At 44.7% G+C, this 17,916-nt stretch overlaps 1 protein-coding gene across 5 annotated transcripts in view; it reads right to left on the bottom strand.

Annotated features, from left to right (window-relative positions):
* Positions 1 to 17,205, bottom strand: part of SIGLEC5 (sialic acid binding Ig like lectin 5) — a 28,374-nt gene extending 11,169 nt beyond the window's left edge. The window contains exons 1-8 of one of the 5 annotated variants that reach the window (XM_023182453.3): positions 15,705 to 17,205; positions 12,699 to 12,812; positions 3,288 to 3,671; positions 2,813 to 3,091; positions 2,507 to 2,545; positions 1,016 to 1,273; positions 635 to 919; positions 321 to 420 (exon numbers count right to left, since the gene is read on the bottom strand). In XM_023182453.3, coding sequence (XP_023038221.2) covers positions 321 to 420; positions 635 to 919; positions 1,016 to 1,273; positions 2,507 to 2,545; positions 2,813 to 3,091; positions 3,288 to 3,671; positions 12,699 to 12,812; positions 15,705 to 15,738 — 1,493 coding nt within the window. In that variant the 5' untranslated portion in view covers positions 15,739 to 17,205. Of the gene's footprint in view, positions 1 to 320; positions 421 to 634; positions 920 to 1,015; positions 1,274 to 2,506; positions 2,546 to 2,812; positions 3,092 to 3,287; positions 3,672 to 3,758; positions 4,128 to 12,698; positions 12,813 to 15,704 lie in introns of those variants that run through there. The other 4 variants (XR_002724552.2, XM_023182457.3, XM_023182455.3 and 1 more) reach the window with 4 other exon arrangements.
* Between the last annotated feature and the right edge of the window lie 711 nt (positions 17,206 to 17,916).

Here is a 17,916-nt window from a genome sequence, read left to right as displayed (position 1 = left end):
GAAGGAAGGAAGACAGAAAGAAAGAAAAGAAAGAAAGAAGAGCTCTCTGGATCTACTCAGTTCTGCTTGTGGTTTGGTTTGGTTTTTCTTTTAAGACAGGGTCTTTCGCTCTGTGGTCCAGGATGGAGTGCAGTGGCACAATCCTGGTTCACTGAAGCCTCAACCTCTATGATCAAGCTATCCTCCTGCCTCGGACTCCTGAGCATCTGAAACTACAAGCACACATTACCACCTCTGGCCTTAGCTCTGCATTTCTGACATTCAGTCTCTCCTACTCCCTACAAACACCAACCTGTACCTTCCCTGGGACCAAGACTTACATTAAAAAGAAGATGAGGCACAGACAGATACAGAGCAGGGCCATGACACCAGCACCACCAAGGGCTGCAGGAACCACGCCTGTCCTGAGGTTCAAACTCCCTGCAGAAAAGAGGAGCATGCAATAACTCACTCTCAGGACACAGACTCTTATCCTCCCACCTGCTGGGCAACTTGCTCCAGGGCCCTGCTCAGACAGGAGATGAAGAACCCTGTTCTCCCCACCACCAGTCCAGCCTCTCTCTCCTACCATCCATGGCTCTGGGATCCATGCCCCTCCCCTCAGGCCCCTGCCCTCTGCAATACGCCCCCTGACCTTGCAGCAGCAAGACAGAGCTGCTCTGGGACCCATGGATGTACCAGCCCTTGCAGCTGACTTTGAGGCCAGAGGTGAGCCCACCGTGGAGGATCAGGGAGCTGTTGGTCCAGGGCCTGGCTGAGCTGGAGTTGACCTTGAATGAGCCCTGGCTGCTGTTCCCCTCCAGTGGCTTCTCCCCAAGCCACCAGCACAGGGAGGGGGCCGGCCAGGCTCGAAAGGAGCAGCTGCAGTGCAGACTCTCAGCCTCCCAGGAGCAGGAGGGGCCCAGCAGCTGTGGGAGGGCTGTGGGGAGGGAGGACAGGACTCAGCAGGGAGCCTCTTCAGCCTCTTCCCTCTTTAATACCACACAGTTCCTGCTCCAGCTGCCCCCACACTCACAGTAAACTGAGAGATTCAGAAAAATGTGCAGGGAGCCCAGCGGGTGCTGAGCACGGCAGGTGAAGACTCCTTCTTTTGCAAACTCTACTCGAGGAAGCGCCAAGATCCCAGTATTGGAGATGGGGGTGGCGTTTGGGGCAGAGGATGCCTGGAACCAGCTCAGGTGTGCAGGGGGGTTGCTGGGAGCTTCACAGAGCAGCCACAGAGCCTGGCCCTCCGGGACCAGAAGGGTCGAGGTGTTTTGCAGGATCTCTAGGGCTTTGGGGAGAGAGGGGCAGGGAGAGAGAGATGGGGTCAGGGAGGCTGACAGTCCCTATCGTTGCCTCCTTCCCAGGATCCAGATGACATCTCCCTCTCCTCCCCTGGCCATGCTGGCTTGGTTCCATCCCGGTTCAAACGCTGGGCCTTTGCACACTCAGGAAACTGACCAAAACTGTCTGAGTCTCATGTCTCCAGAGGAGGCTCAATATCTCACTGGTACATACCTGGACTGTGGTGGAAAGAGGACAGAGAGTCCCCCTGTGGCATTGGGAAATACAGTCCGATAGTGTGGCAGGACATAAGACTGAGAACGCAGGAGTGGAAGGGTGAGAGGAGAAGAACCACAGAGCTAGGCTGACTGAGATGAGAGGGACATGGATTGGTCCTTGGTGACTGTGGGAAGAACCAGACCACAGGAGGGATGGGAGATGGGAGGGGTCTAAAGTCTGTTCACCGCTTTGAGCAGCGCACATGAGTGTGCACCTGTGTGCGTGTGCGGGTGTATGTGCATGTGTGCGAGTGCAGGTGTATGTGCATGTGTGCGTGCGTGGTGTATGTGCATGTGTGCATGTGTATGTGCGTGTGTATGTGCGTGTGTGCATACATGGTGTATGTGCATGTGTGCATGTGCGTGTGTGTGTGCATGTGTGCATGTGCGAGTGTATGTACATGTGTGCGTGCGTGGTGTATGTGCATGTGTGTGTGCGTGTGCATGTATATGTGCGTGGGTATGTGCGCGTGTGTGTGTGCGGGTGTATGTGCATGTGTGCGTGTGTAGTGTATGTGCCTGTGTATGTGTGTGCGTGTGTGCGTGGGTGGTGTGTGTGCGTGTGAGTGTGTACATGTGTATGTGCATGTGCATGTGAGTGTGTGCATGTGCGTGTGTGCATGTGCATGTGCGTGTGTGCGTGTGAGTGTGTGTGCGTGTGTGCATGTGTGCGTGTGTGCGTGTGCATGTGCGTGTGTGCGTGTGCGTGTGTGTGTGTGAGCGTGTGTGCGTGTGTATGTGAGCGTGTGCATGTGTATGTGCATGTGTATGTGCGTGTGTGCGTGTGCGTGTGTGCATGTGTGCCTGCACATGGGGCTCACAGAAGGTGGAAGCCAGAAGACAGTAATTCTCATTCTTGCTCTTCCCAAATCTGATTCCATTCAAGCTCTGATTCTCTACATCTGCTCAGAGCCAGACCCAGAGGCAGGTCCCAGCTTCAGAGAGGAGAAGGTCTTTCCTACCTGTGCCATTCCTGAAGATGGTGATGTTCTGTGGAGCATCTGGGATAAAAAGATATAACCTTGGCTTCAGCAGTGAGGAGTGAGATGGGCATGGGCCCAGGAGGTACCCAAAGAGGAGCCACAGAAACCCACCAAGTGGGGAGGGCTGTCCTGGCTCACTCTCTCCCGGATCCCAAGGCTCAGATCCACGCACAAGGCTTCTCAAGTTATTGTTTTCTTTCTCTCTTACACACACACACACACACACACACACACACACACTCCCACTGCCCTTGGGGACCCAGCTGTGTCCCCAGCACCACTCACAGGAGACATTGAGCTGGACAGTTCTCTCCGTGGTCACCTGAGCTCCTCGGCGTTTCACCTGACAGGTGAGGTTGGTGCCATGGTCCTCGGGCCTCGGGGTGAGGGTGAGCTCCGAGGAGCGGGTGGTTTCGGGGTCCAGGGGGCTGAGGGCATCCCCCGTCCAGGAGAATGTGAGAGGTCGTCCCACTCCACAGGATCCTGGAAGGCTGCAGCTCAGCCTTGTGAGGCGGCCGGACTCCAGAGGCTCCAGAAAGTGGACGTCGGGTTTCTCTGTCAAGGCTGAGGAGGAGACAGGGAGATACCTGGGCCCCAGGGGCTTGAAGACGTACGGTGTGACCCCGAGAGTGGCCAGGCCTCAGGCCCCCACCTGCCCCAAGTCCTACACCTCCTCCAACCGCCCCTGCCCAGGTCCTGTCCCTGCTCTCACATAGGGGTCTCCACGTCCCAGGGTCCTCTCCAAGGGCCCCCGCCATACCTGTCACCTCCAAGTTCAGCTTATTCTGAATGTAGGTATATTTTACATCCCTTCCTCTCTCCACGCGGAAAGAATAGATTCCCGTGTCCTCCATTCTGGCATCTCCGATGCTCAAGGAGCAGTTCTTGTTCCTGACATCCCCAAGGAGGCGGAATCGGCCCTGGGTCTCTGACTTCACTTTTCTGTCTGGGTTGTTTGTGGCCACAGGCTCATCATAGTATGGGCTCTTCTCGTTCAGGAACCAGTAGATGTAGAGTGGGGGAGAGGAGTACCAGACAGTCCAGGGGTAAGAGAAGGAGCAGGGCACGAGGACGCACAGACCCTCCTGCACCGTCACCGACTTCTGCACTTGCAGCTCGTACCCTGGCTCCTCCTGCAGGGACCCTGGCGGGGCACAGAGGCTCAGCTGCAGCTCCAGCCCCACCTTCTCACCCCCGTACCTACCTGTCCCTCCTCCCTCAGCTCACTCACCCCCCCACAGCAGGGGCAGCAGCAGCAGAGGCAGCATGTCTCCATCCGCCAGGGCCCCAGCCCGGTCCCAGGTCCCTCTGTCAGGGAAGGAAATGCCCCAAATGTGGGGTGGGGATGAGGAAGCCCCGACAGGAAGCCGGAGGGTGAGTGAGAGCTGTGGCCACAGACAGAAGGAGAACTTGGGCATCACGTGCTGTCTGGGTGAGGTGGGGGCTGGGAAGCCATCCTGCTCCCACCCCCACTGGACGCCGCAGGTGAAGATACTGAGGCCCCCAGACGATGCGAGGCTTGTCCAGCTGGGGATCTGGAGGTGATCACCCCTCAAATGATGTTTCAGTCATGAGTGAGATCCTCAGGGGGGTGAATGCAGAAAGAAAAGAGAGAGGAGGGCTTGTCCTGGTGATGAGGTGAGATGTCAGAACCACCCTCCACCCAAAAACCATGAAACATTCTGGAAATACATAATTTTAAATTTGATTTTGAATGTTCAAAGTGACCAGGCACGGTAGCTCATGCCTCTAATCCCAGCACTTTGGGACGCTGAGGTGGGAGGATTGTTTGAGCCGGGGAGTCTGAGACCAGCCTAGGCAACATAGCAAGACCCCATCCCTAGAAAAAATAAAAGCTATTAGCTGATGTGGTGACACACCTATAGTCTCAGTTCCTCTGGAGCACTGAAATAGGAGGATTCCTTGAGCCCAGGAGTTTGAGGTTGCTGTGAGCCATGACTGCACCACAGCATTCCAACCTGGGCAACAGAGTGAAACCTTGCAAAAAAAAAAAAAGTTCAAAAGTGCTGGAAAAAATTTTTCTTTGACCCAAATTGAGTGGAGGGTCAGAACATGAGAGAGCTGAAGCACTCTTATGTTAAGAAGATTCTTGGGACACAGCACAGTTTGGGTCTTGATGGACCTCAGGGTCTTGTAGGATGGCGGTGAAATACAAGCCCCTGCGAAAGTCTCATCCTATTAAGGAGCTACAGAAGCAAATTTGCCACCATCAGGCTAATGAAGCTCAATCTCCAATGCCCTCCCTTCCAGGGTCCACTTTTCAGATGCCCAGAAGGGGCCCAAGCAATGTGTGGAAATAACCTGCATTGTTATTGCTCTTTTATGAAAGAAATTTCATAATAGTTTCCCAAAATTTAACAATGACCTTAACAAATGGTCACATTCTGATTAATGTGTTGTGAGAATAAAGACAGTTTCTTAAGCTATCTATGATCAAAACAAATGTCAACCTCCCATGCCCAAAGAAATACTGACTTCTCTTTCTAGTCTATCTATAAAAATTATATTATAAAATTATTCTCCAATATTGGCCGGGTGTGGTGGTTCACATCTGTAATCCCAAGCACTTTGGGAGGTTGAGGCGGTGGATCACCTGAGATCAGGAGTTCAAGACCAGCCTGGTCAACATGGTGAAACCTCGTCTCTACTAAAAGTACAAAAATTAGCCAGGCGTGGTGGTGCACACCTATAGTCCCAGCTACTCCAGAGGCTGAGGCAGGAGAATCACTTGAACCCAGGAGGCAGAAGTTGAAGTGAGCCAAGATCACGGCACTGCACTCCAGCCTGGGTGATCGAGCAAGACTCTGTCTCAAAAAAAAAAAAAAAAAAAAATCTCCATTATGAAGGCAATCAAAGAATATAAGTCAAAAATATAGGGAAAAAGGTATAGCAGACAGGTAGACTATACTATTAATAAAAATAGTATGCCATTTTTCTGAGTTGTCTCATATTTTGGCATTTTAGATTTTGTGATTTGATGTGTTTTCTCAGTCCAAACATCATCCCATGTGTGCCAAATTTTGTATTTTTGTTTTTTTTTTTCCTAAAGAGTCACAAAGACTCTCTTCTTAACCATACTTATGAAAGCTCCTCTGAGCCCTTTTTTCAACTAGGCTTTGTCCTTGGGACCGCCTTGTCCAGCCGTAGCAAGAATCCTGCTAAGTCGGTTTTGCAAGACTCTTGATATCTGATCACCTTCACTATCTGATCAAATTCCCTAGCCCTCACCCTTGCTATCTGATCATGCTGGCCTGCTTTCAGCAAGAATCCTGTTCAGTCAGTTTAGAAAGAATCCTGGTATCTTCAGCATCTCCTCTTAGTAGTTTTCCATCCACTGACATACACACCCAGCCTCCCTCACCTACTGCACCGTGTTTCTTGGCTATAAAGCCCCCTCGTCTTTGCTGTATTCTGAGTTGAACCTGATCTCTCTACATTATTACACTAGTCTTTTTTTTTTTAATTGATTTCTGTTTGGTTTTTTTTTTTTTTTTTTTTTGACAGGGTCTCACTGTGTTGTCCAGGCTGGAGTACAGTGGTGCAACCTTGGCTCACTGCAACCTCCCCTTCCCAGGTACAAGCGATCCTTCTATCTCAGCTTCCTGAGTAGCTGGGAGTACAGGCGCATGCCACTATGCCCTGCTTATTCTGTATTTTTAGTAAAGATGGGGGTTTCACCATGTTGTTCAGGCTGGTCTCGAATGCCTGACCTCAGGTAATCTGCCCAGTTTGCCTCCCAAAGTGCTGGGATTACAGGTATAAGCCACCGTGCCTGGCCTGCACTAGTCTTGATACCTGTCTCAGTCATCCTGAATAGCCAATGTTAACAGGTGTCAGAATAATTTTTTCTTTTTTCTTTTTCTTATTGCAAATTCAACCTAATTTCTCATTTGAACTGTGAAAGTAATTCATCATACCGGCTAGAAGGATCTAAAGATAAAGACTTGATTATGTAGGAACATGGCATTTTTGTCTTTATGTTAAAATCTTTATATTCAATTCCCTCTGCTAAAATACATAGTATGGTTTCTGTTTTCACATCAGCCCTTAACTAATTAAATCTCAAGAGATGAATGAATGAGTGTTGGGTGATTTCAAATCCCTTTATGATATAATTCATAGCCAACTAGAAATTCTCTTTAAAGAATTTCCCAAACAAGATAAAGGGTGTCTTCAGCAAACATCATACACCTAATGAAGTAGCTTCAGGTCCTAGCATAAGAAGGCAATAAAAATAAGTAAAAGGTACAGCAATTACAATGAAATTTTAACAGAGGTCTTTATCAATGACATGATTGCGTATATAGAAAAATCCAAAAATATATACAGATACATTTGAAGCCTTAATAAAATATTTACAGGACTGCCAGAGATTAATCAAATTACAAAATCAGTTGTCTTTCCACATCACAGTAATAAACAAAAATGGAATTTTATAAAAGATGCCTTTGACAAAAGCTTCAAAAATTATGATATAATTTTTGAATATATAGAATATATCTAACTATTAGAGATGTATCTAACAAATATATATATATGTCCCCTCTGTGGAGGAAATTATAAATCTGTATTGAAGGACATTAAAGATGTAAATAGGCTGGGCACAGTGGCTCACGCCTGTAATGCCAACACTTTGGGAGGCCGAGGTGTGTGGATCACCTGAGGTCAGGAGTTCGAGACTGGCCTGGCCAACCTGGTGAAACCCCGTCTCTACTAAAAATACAAAAATTAGCTGGGCGTGGTGGCAAGCGCCTGTAGTCCTAGCTACTCGAGAGGCCAAGGTAGGAGAATTACTTGAACCTGGGAGATGCAGGTTGCAGTGAGTCTAGATTGCACTATTGCACTATTGTCGCCTGGGCGACAGAGTGAGACTCCATCTCAAAAAAAAAAAAAAAAAAAGTAAATAAATTGAAAAAGAGGCCATGTTGATGAGTTTGAGAACAATATTCTTCTCAAATACTGTACAAATGTCAATTTTACCCAACAATCTACAGCGTCAAAGGAATATGTCATACAATCTCCCGGGTGATTTTTGTGCAACTTGATAACTCTATTGTAAAATTTACACTAAAGTAGAAATGTTCAAGTATGATCAAGACAATCATGAAGAACAATGAATGGTTTTGCAAGATAAAAAGATGTATTATAACATTATAGAAAATATGACCATTTCAGGCTGGGCACAGTGGCTCATGTCTGTAATCCCAGCACTTTAGGAGGCTGAGGCAGATGGATCACTTAAAGTCAGGAGTTTGAGAGCAGCCTGACCAATATGGTGAAACCCTGTTTTCTTTTCTAAAAAATAACAAAAATTAGCTGGGTATCATGGCATGTGCCTGTAATCTCAGCTGCTTGGGAGGCTGAGGCACAAGAATTGCTTGAACCCAGGAGGTGGAGGTTGCAGTGAGCTGAGATTGTGCCACTGCATTCCACCCAAGGTAACAGAGTGAGACTGTCTCAAATTTTTAAAAAATTGAGAAAATAGGCCCATTTCAATGGTTCACACTTGTAATACCAGAACTTTGGGAGACCAAGGCAGGAGGATTACTTGAGTCCAGGAATTCAAGACCAGCCTGGGCAACATGGTGACACCCCATCTGTACAAAACACACAAAAATTAGCTCGGCATGGTGGCTCATGCCTGTAGTCTCAGCTACTTGGGAGGCTGAGGCAGGAGGATCACTTGAGTCCAGGAAGTGGAAGTTGCAGTGAGCCAAGATTGCACCACTGCACTCCATCCAAGGTGACAGAGTGACAGAGTGAGACCTTGTCTGAAAAAAAAAAAAAAGACCATTATGTATTGACTAAGTAGAACAAAACTGGGTACCTGGAAATAGACCTCAACCACAGGAAACATCATGTGTGATAAAGGAAGTGGCAAATTATAAATTTTTCTTTTTATTTATTTTGATTTTTATTTATTTGATTTTTTTTTTTTTTGAGACAGTGTCTCTGTCACACAGGAAGGAGTACAATGATGTGATCAGAGCTCACCACAGTCTGAATTTCTCTGGGTTCAGGCAATCCTCCCATCTCAGCCTCCCGAGTAGCTGGGACTACAGGAATGCACCACTACTCTTGGCTAATTTCTTAATTTTTTATAGAGACAAGGTGTCACTGTGTTGCCCAGGCTGGTCTCGAACCTCTGGGCTCAAGCAGTTCTCCCACCTCGACCTCCCAAAGTGTTGGGATTACAGGCATGAGCCACTGTGCCCGGCCAACTTTTCAAAAAATACGTGGGCAAAACTTAATGCAATCAAGTTTGTGTAAGTTTGCAATGAAATTTGACCCCCCAGCTCATGCATAAAAGTCAAGTACAGGTAGCTTGAAGACCTAAATATGACAGAGAAAACAATAGGGCTGTTAGAAAATAATATAGCAGGAAATCACTATGAACTTGAGGTAGGAAAGGGTTTCTGAGCAAAACATAAATAACACTATGTATTTATTTTTATCATTTATTTATTTATTTATTATTTTTGAGATGGAGTCTTGCTCTGTCACCCAGGCTGGAGTGCAGTGGCGCCATTTCGGCTCACTGCAACCTCCGCCTCCTGGGTTCAAGCGATTCTCCTGCCTCAGCCTCTTGAGTAGCTGGGATTACAAGTACCCGCCACCACGCTCAGCTAATTTTTGAATTTTTAGTAGAGATGGGGTTTCACCATGTTGGTCAGGATGGTCATGATCTCCTGACCTCGTGATCCGCCCACCTCAGCCTCTCAAAACTGCTGGGATTACAGATGTGAGCCACCATGCCCAGCCAATAACACTATTTATAAAAAGAAAGATTGAAAACTTGACCCCTGGCCCAGACCCTGAGCTCTACCTCTCTGAGGTCTTGCCTCCACAGGACCTGCACATCCAAAGGTCTTGTCTCCCCAGGACCCTGACATCCTACCCCAGCTCCCACAAGCCATGCTAAGGAGGCTGGTTCTCTCCATGCTTCTCTAGCTTCCAAAGGGGACAACTGAAGGGCACCTGCAGAGCACCTGAAGCCCAGAAGTAAAGGTGACCACTGAGACAAGGAGTGAGGTAGCAGTGATGGGTCTCAGGTCCCTGAGAGGGGAAGGCAGCACCTTTTTGAGAGAAGGTAATGGGTGGTTCCTCTCCATTGGGCTCCAGGGTCCCTTCTGAGTGATGAGTAACAAGAGATTTCATCCTAACTCCATGTGTGGCCCCACCCTGGTCTCCACCTCTTGTTGCTCACTCTTGGAGAATTTGTGCCCCTGTCACTCTCACAGTGACTCCTTAGGTAAAAGGTATATGTTATACCACATCCTCTTAAGATATATCTCCCACTAACTCCCATCTGGAATCCCCCAGTTCTCAGAGAAGAGTTATTGTCCTGGGAGCAACTGAGGAGGTGACATTGATCTTGGGAATTATATTTTTTATTTTCACCCTCTCCTTTGTGATCACTAGAGCACAGTTACCACATGCCTGGCTACAGTGAGTTTTAGGATTCCAGGATCCCAGGTGTAGGAGGATGTACAGAACATTAGGTCACTTGTTTCCTTGGGTGAGAGACAGAGATACCCGCAGTGCCAGCCCCAAACCCCACCTGGTCCTCTCTGGCATTTGTCCCACTCAACACTAGAGGCATCTCTCAAGCTGGAGATTCCAGATCTTGCTCAGGGACAGCTTCATTCCCCCAACCCCCATCCTCTGTGCTGTCTATTAAGAGCAAGAAACAGTTGGGGTGAGGGAAGAGGAAATTGCAACCAGAAGCCACAAGATACAGACAGAAGGGCAGAAAAGGAAATTTCCCCACAAACTCTACCAGGAAAGCTGGGCCCCAAGGGCAAGGAAGAGGCCAGGCTGGGCCACCTCAGGGGCACAATGCCCATCCTAATAAAAGCAAAGTAACACAAAATACAGAATTGGGTGAAAGAAGGACAAAAGGAATTGGGGTAAAGAAATAACCATTTTCCCATTCAAGAAGGGCTACAGAATTTGCCTTAAGACAGGAGTGTGTATACAGTTTATCACTACTTTGTTTTCAAATCAAACTGGTGATAGTATTTTTACTGAGGTGAAATTCAGACGACAAAATTACTACTGGTAATTTTGGATGTATACACTTTTGAAGGATGAGGTGAAGAGGAAGTTAAAATGATGCTGGATAAAAAAAGGAACACGAACATTAAGGCTCCCCCTTGTGGAGGATAGAGAAAGCATTTTTTAAAGTTCTGGATTCAGTGGCAATGAGATGAGGATTTGGGGGATGACCTCTTGGACTCAACAACGTGGTGACAGGACACAAAATCCAGTGAAAGACTTTCTGTGGTGGGGATAAATGGTGAATTTCTGCAACACGATGTCTAGCATCCAATTTAACCTACTTCTTATCCTGAAGGGCCATTCCTTTCTGCTGCTCCCAAACCTTGAATGAAAAGTGCTACCCAAAATATATGTGTACAAAGTGCTGGGAAAGGCAGGAAAGAAGTCTTTGTTCTCATGTTTGGGGAAGGGATACCAGCTTGCATATGTCAATCACCCATTACCCTCAGGAACTCTCCCACATATTGTGGTTAAGTTGGCAGCTTTGGATTCTCTGTGATTATTAAGCATGAGAGGTTACTTTCTGGGGATCTTTTTTTTTTTTTTTTTTTTTTTGAGACGGAGTCTCGCTCTGTCACCAGGGCTGAAGTGCAGTGGCCGGATCTCAGCTCACTGCAAGCTCCGCCTCCCGGGTTCCCGCCATTCTCCTGCCTCAGCCTCCCGAGTAGCTGGGACTACAGGCGCCCGCCACCTCGCCCGGCTAGTTTTTTGTATTTTTTAGTAGAGACGGGGTTTCACCGTGTTAGCCAGGATGGTCTGGATCTCCTGACCTCGTGATCCGCCCGCCTCGGCCTCCCAAAGTGCTGGGATTACAGGCTTGAGCCACCGCGCCCGGCCGGGGATCTTAAAATCTGAACAGGATGCAAGATTTGGGAACTACTGGTTCATACCATCAAAACTTAAATCTGCTCTTAAACTCTTGGAAGATATCAGCCTGGTACAGTACAATTTTAACAAATTCAAAGCAGGAGAGGAGGAGCTGAGAACAAAGTTACAACCTGTGACTGAGTTGATGGTATGATAAAGTGAGGCAGGAATTATGTGGAGGCAATTATGAAGGACTCCAATTAGGAGAGGTGTGGACTGAGAGAACACTCTGGTAGCTATGAAGTCTTTACTTTTGATTGGGCATCCATTGGATAGATATATTTAGCTTGCATTTCTATTATGTTTGACTGAAAGTGTTGACCAAAAAATGTTTTATTTTGGTGAAATAATGCATAACACAACTTTTAATATTTTAACCATTTTTAAGTGTATGGTTCAGTAGCATTGAATATATCCATCTTGTTGTACAACTATCACAACCATCCATCTCCAGAACTTTTTCATCTTTCCAAACTGAATCTGTGTACTCATTAAACACTGACTCTCCATTTCCTTCTCACCCCAGCCCTTGGCAAGCGTCATTCTACTTTCTGTATCTATGCATTTGACTACTCTAGGTATCTCATGTAAGTAGACTCATATGACATTTGTCCTTTTCTGTCTGGTTTATTTCACCTAGCATAATGTCTTCAAAGTCATCCATGTTAAAACGTTTGTTAGAACTGCATTCTGTTCTAAAGCTGAATAAGATTTTATTTGATGCATGCTACATTTCATTTATCCATGTATCCACTGATAAACATTTATGTTGCTTCCATGTTTTGGCTATTATCAATAATGCTGCTGTGAACCTTAGTGTACAAATATCAGACCCCCTGCTTTCAATTCTTGGGGGTGTCCACTCAGAAGTGGAATTGTGGAATTGCTGAATTACATAGCAATTATATGCTTTGTTTTTTGAGGAATTTTCATAACATCTTCCATAGTGACTGCACCATTTTACATCCCACCAGCAATGCACAAGGGTTTCAATTTCTCCAAATCTTCACCAATATTTGTTATTATCTGGTTTTGTTTTGTTTTTTAATAGGGGTCATTCTAACGTGTATGAAGTGGTATCTCCTAATGGTTTTGATTTGCATTCCTGTAATTATTACTGTTTATAGAATTGTATAAGTCTTTATGCGTTGGAAATTATAAATTTGTTTTCAATATTTCGATATTGAGAAGTATTAAAATAATATGAACTTACTCAACTTACCTTTCAAAATTGGGAGATCTAGCACTCTCCTTATGACAGTGATTAACTGGAGATGAACAGGAACTGCCTCTTTCACTTTGCCACACTTTCTATTATGTACTGTGGTGGTCCAAGCTGTCTCTTCCAACAAAGTTACCCAAACAATAAAGAGGGGAAAAACATAGGATGGAAAAGATAAATTGTTTTAGTCCATTTGGGCTGCTGTAACAAAATACCTTAGGCTGGGTGATTTATAAACAACAGAAATTTATTTTTCATAGTTCTGGAGGCTGGGAAGTCCAAGATCAAGGTGCCAGTGGATTCAGTGTCTGAAGATAATTCTCTGCTTCCTATATAGTATCTTTTTGTGGTATCCTCACATGGCAGAAGAGGAAAACACACTTCCTTCTATTTCTTTTATGAGGACACTAGTCCCATTCATGAGGATGGCACCTTTATGGGTCAATCACTTCCCAAAAGGCCCCAACCTCCCTTAATACCATCATCTTGAGGTTTAAGATTTCAACATACAAATTTTGGGAAGACACACATTTCTATTGTAGCATAAATAGAGTATATCAAGAGTGAAAGCATATAGAAAAGAAGTAAATATTGCACTCTCTTTGCTACGTGCACTTAGGGAACTTAAAAGAAAAATACCTGAGGTGTATAAAATTTTAATTCATGAAAAAAATGAAGAAATTATAAAAGCAGCAAGACATAGGCAGATATTATCTTAGATGGAACCACAATAAGAAACTGATGACTGAATTGTCATGAGAAACTCACCGCCCTCCAAAGTGGAATGACATCTCCAAAAGGTTAAAAGAAAAATGCAAAGCTAGAATTCTACATTTTGGAAAATTATCCTTCAAAACGAAAGAGAAGGAGTAGTGCTTTTATTATGAAGGAGTAAGCTCCTAGCAGAGTGAACCCACCACAACAAAACAAAACAAACAAAAAACAATCCTTACAAGTTATAAGCTTTGAATGGGGAAAAAAATCTACTTGGAAAATGGGATAAAAGAAAATAGATTCTGGATGGGAGTCAAAATTTGGGGAAGGGGACCAACAAGGAATAAATAGCTTTATTCCAATGCTAGGCCAGAGCTACAATGCAGAAATGGGCTGCTCAAATTCTAATAGAACTTCCATCTTTCTGGACTGAGAAACAAGGGATGAAGCCCAGGGCAACTAGGAACACTGAAACATGAGGTGAGAATTCTGGAAAGGAGAGAGCTAGGGAAAAGGAACTCCAGCTTCTGAGTATAAATGCCTCCATGTCTCTGACTGACCTCAGAACCATGTATGTGTAGGGCATGCAACAAGCACTGCAGGTAAAGATGACAGAATTGCTATGAGACTTGAGCTGTCACTCATCACAGGCAAGGAATAGTCTGCAATTTGACTTGAACCAAATTATTTGCCTGCTTTAAAAAATACTCTTTAAAGTAATATAACTTGCTGCAGAGTCTCCACAATGTAACCTTAAGACCATTTAGGATCCAATCCAAAGCTACTCAACATATGAAAACACGGGAACATAGGACCTACCTGAATGTAACAACACACAGAAAAGGGGAAAAGTGAAAGGCAATACACAGAGGCCAATGCTGAGATGACCAAGTGATAGAAACAACAGACCAGGACTTTAAAGCAGCTACTATAACTATGCTCAAGGAGATAAAGGGAAACATAGTCATAATGAATAAAGACATAGGAAATCTAAGCAGTGATATAGAACATATTTGTTTTAAAAGAGCAAATGAAGATTTCGAAACTGAAAACTGCAATACAGTATCTAAAATTTTCAAGGAAATGGCTAACTGAAGAAAGATCCAGGAAATGTGAAGATAGATCAATGAAAATTATTCAACCTGAAAAAAAGAGAAAAAATATTAAAACTAATAGGAAACAGAGACTCAGGGACCTGTGAGACAATATAAATACATGTAACTACCTGTAACTGGAGTCCGGAAGGAAGAGGAAAGACAGAATGGAACAGACAAAAATATTTGAATAAAACATCCAAAACATCCTAAATTTAGTAGAGACATGAAAGAAACCAAAGATTTAAAGCAATCCCTCATAAAAATAATATCCAGCCCCAACAAATGGATGAAGAAGTACTCAGTCTCATTAGTAAGTGGGTAAACTTAAGTTCAAAACACTAGCAAAATACTATTACACACTCTCCAAATTGGAAAACTTTTAGATGTCTGAAGATGTCAAGTGCTGGTAAAGAGTGGAACACTGAAAGACAAAAATTGTTCCCATCAGCATCTAATAAATTGAAGATACTCATGTGCCATGAGGATGCTGCTCATCAGACCTGATGTCTGATCCTCTTGGCAAGTAGGCTGTCTGTGGGAGAGGAAGGAATTGGTTCTGGGTTAAGGGTAATTCCTGTGCAACACTAGAGGTCCCCAGCTTCTCTTCATTCTGGAGCCAGATTCACAGACAGAATCTCAGAGCAAAGAAGATATTTATTGTCTGAGTCCTGGGAGTGGGGATTGGAGGCCCAGGATATAAGTGGGGGCAGGACAAGCAGTGGATGGAATAGTAAAGAAATCTGAGCCCGAGAACATTTGGGGTGATGAGTCAGTGAGGCTGGGAAATCCTCTTGGTAACATCCCCAGTTGACCCTCTGTGTCCTGAGGAAGACAGGAGTTTATCCTGGCCTCCAAAGCTCTTCCCATCTTGGAGAGTCTCAGCATCTGCAGTGAACACAGAGCTGTAGTTGTAGGGGAGGGTCTGGACTCCCTAGGAATGAAAGAGCTATGCCAGCTGGTGTAGACCAAGGGAAGGCTATAGATTAGAAGAAAGATGACTCCCAAAGAGATTTCTCACCCCAGCAAAGTTAGTACCCAAGGTCAGGAGCCCTCCTGCTGCCCCCTCAGAGACAGAGTAAAAATGTGGAAGTGGTGGAGAGACAGGGAGGAATTGGTGCCAAGATCAAATCTCCACCCACACTACTCAAAGCCCACCCAGGACCCAGGTGATCTGCAACCAGCTCCTAACACTTACCCTGCCCTGAGAGCAGGGGATGTGCTTCCAGCATGAGGGAGCTCCATGATGTTCTGGTCTAAATGAACTTAACCAGATCCTCCCGGCCTCTCCTGCTGCCCTGACCTAAGCTGAAAACTGAGGACTCTGCCACTTAGTGACATGTCCATTCCCCAGCCAACAGGTTTTGTCTCTCCCAGGGCATGGAGGTCCTGGGACAACAGTGATTCACAGGCCATGCTCAACAGTGGTTCTCTCTGTGGTTGCCTCAGCTCCAGAAAATGGCACCTGAACAGTTAGGCTGTTTCTGATCTCCTGGAGAACCAAAGTGAAGGTGAGCATTAAAATACAGGGTATCTCAGGCCCCCAGGTGGAGAGAATAGGTGTTATTCAAGAGAAATTGAGGGTCATGTTCTCACCACAGTTTCTGGCTGGCTACTCTCCATAGCATGAATAGCAGAGGGTCCTCTTGAAGCTGGGCTTTGATGCCTCCTCCAGTCACCATCTTCTTGCTGTCTCCTTGAGAAGACTTGTACCTGTCAGTCTCACGGCAAGGCTCTTAGGTCCCAGGGTACATCTCATATGAGAACTCCAAGTACCTCTCAGTTCCACCTACTTCAACAACCTGAGAGATTCTAGTCCTCAGGGAACTGTTGATTTGAGGGTCTCTAAGAAGTTAGAATCAACTTGGACTGTATTTTGTATATTTGGATCTAGAGTCATTTATAAACACTAGAAAAAAAAGATTGAATTAGCTGCTTACGATTATTAGAGGTTTGTCCCAGACCATTAGCCACCAGCAGCTCCAACTCAATCTCCACTTGCATTCCTCACCCCCATTCTCTGCCCCCCCATTCCACTCAATAGTAAGAACTTACTGTCAAACGATAGTATGAAAATATTAAAAACAATCAGATATGTGAAATATACAACTGGTTACTTTCAATGAAGTGACAATAATGATGAAGATGATATAACAAAAGGAACTGTAAATCAGAAGACACTAGAGTGACATCTTTAACCTATCATCCAGATTTCCATACCCAAAGAATTCTTCAAAAATTAAATTAAAATAACATTTCATGTTTTAAAAAAAACCTAACACAGCTGAACTCCAGTAGACTTGCAGTATAAACAAAAGTAAGTTCTTCAGTCTAAAAAGAAATAATTTTTGATAGAAGTCCTGAATTTCATGAGCGAATCATAACCATGTAGGTAATTTTTAACAGTTGTCATTGTTGAAATCAAACTATCATGTTCTATGAAGTTGATAACATTTACAGGTGTAAAATATAGGATAACAACAAAAATGGTGGGAGGAATGGTATATGTATCTGAAGATATAGTTGTTCGTATTATTCAAGAGATAAAAATACTGATGCAAGAAAGACTGCAATATGTCAAGGATGCATATTTTAATAACTAGGCAACTATAAAAGAAAGTAATAAAAGGCAAATAAAAATTAAGAGGAGAAGACCGGGCGTGGTGGTTCATGCCTGTAATCCCAGTACTTTGGGAGGCCGAGGCGGGTGGATCACGAGGTCAGGAGTTCGTTAGAGACCAGCCTGACCAACATGGTGAAACCCTGTCTCTACTAAAAAATACAAAAATTAGCCAGGTGTGGTGGCACTCACCTGTAATCCCAGCTACTCAGGAGGCTGAGGCAGGAGAATCATTTGAACCTGGGAGGCGGAGGTTGCAGTGAACCAAGATCACGCCACTGCACTCCAACCTGGTGACAGAGCGTGACTCCATCTCAAAAAAAAAAAAAAAAAATATGAATTTTATGATATGCAAATTATATCTCAATGGAGCTGTTAAAAAAACCGCAGTCGATATGGCCAGTTACAGTGGCTCATGCCTGTAATCCCCAGCACTTTGGGATACTAAGGTGGAGGGCTCACTTGAGCCTGAGAATTCAAGGTTACCGTGAGCTATGCACGCCAACCTGAGCTACAGAGCAAAACCTTGTCTCAGAAACAAAGAAATCACAGTAAATAAATTGAAACAGAATACTAAAATATGTTTGAATAATCCCAAAACAGGCAGGAAAATGGTAGAAATAAATAAATAAATAAAATAAAATAAATAATAAAAAAGAAAAATAGTAGTAATAAAATGGCACACCTAAATTCAAGCATATCAATAATAACATTAAATGCAAATACTCTAAAAATTTTAGAGATTGTCAGAATGAGTTAAAATTAAAAGTGTGACCCATATATGTGCTTT

This window comes from Piliocolobus tephrosceles, chromosome 21 (genome assembly GCF_002776525.5).
Source record: "Piliocolobus tephrosceles isolate RC106 chromosome 21, ASM277652v3, whole genome shotgun sequence".
Lineage (NCBI taxonomy): Eukaryota > Metazoa > Chordata > Mammalia > Primates > Cercopithecidae > Piliocolobus > Piliocolobus tephrosceles.
This window is presented reverse-complemented; position numbering and strand designations above follow the sequence as displayed.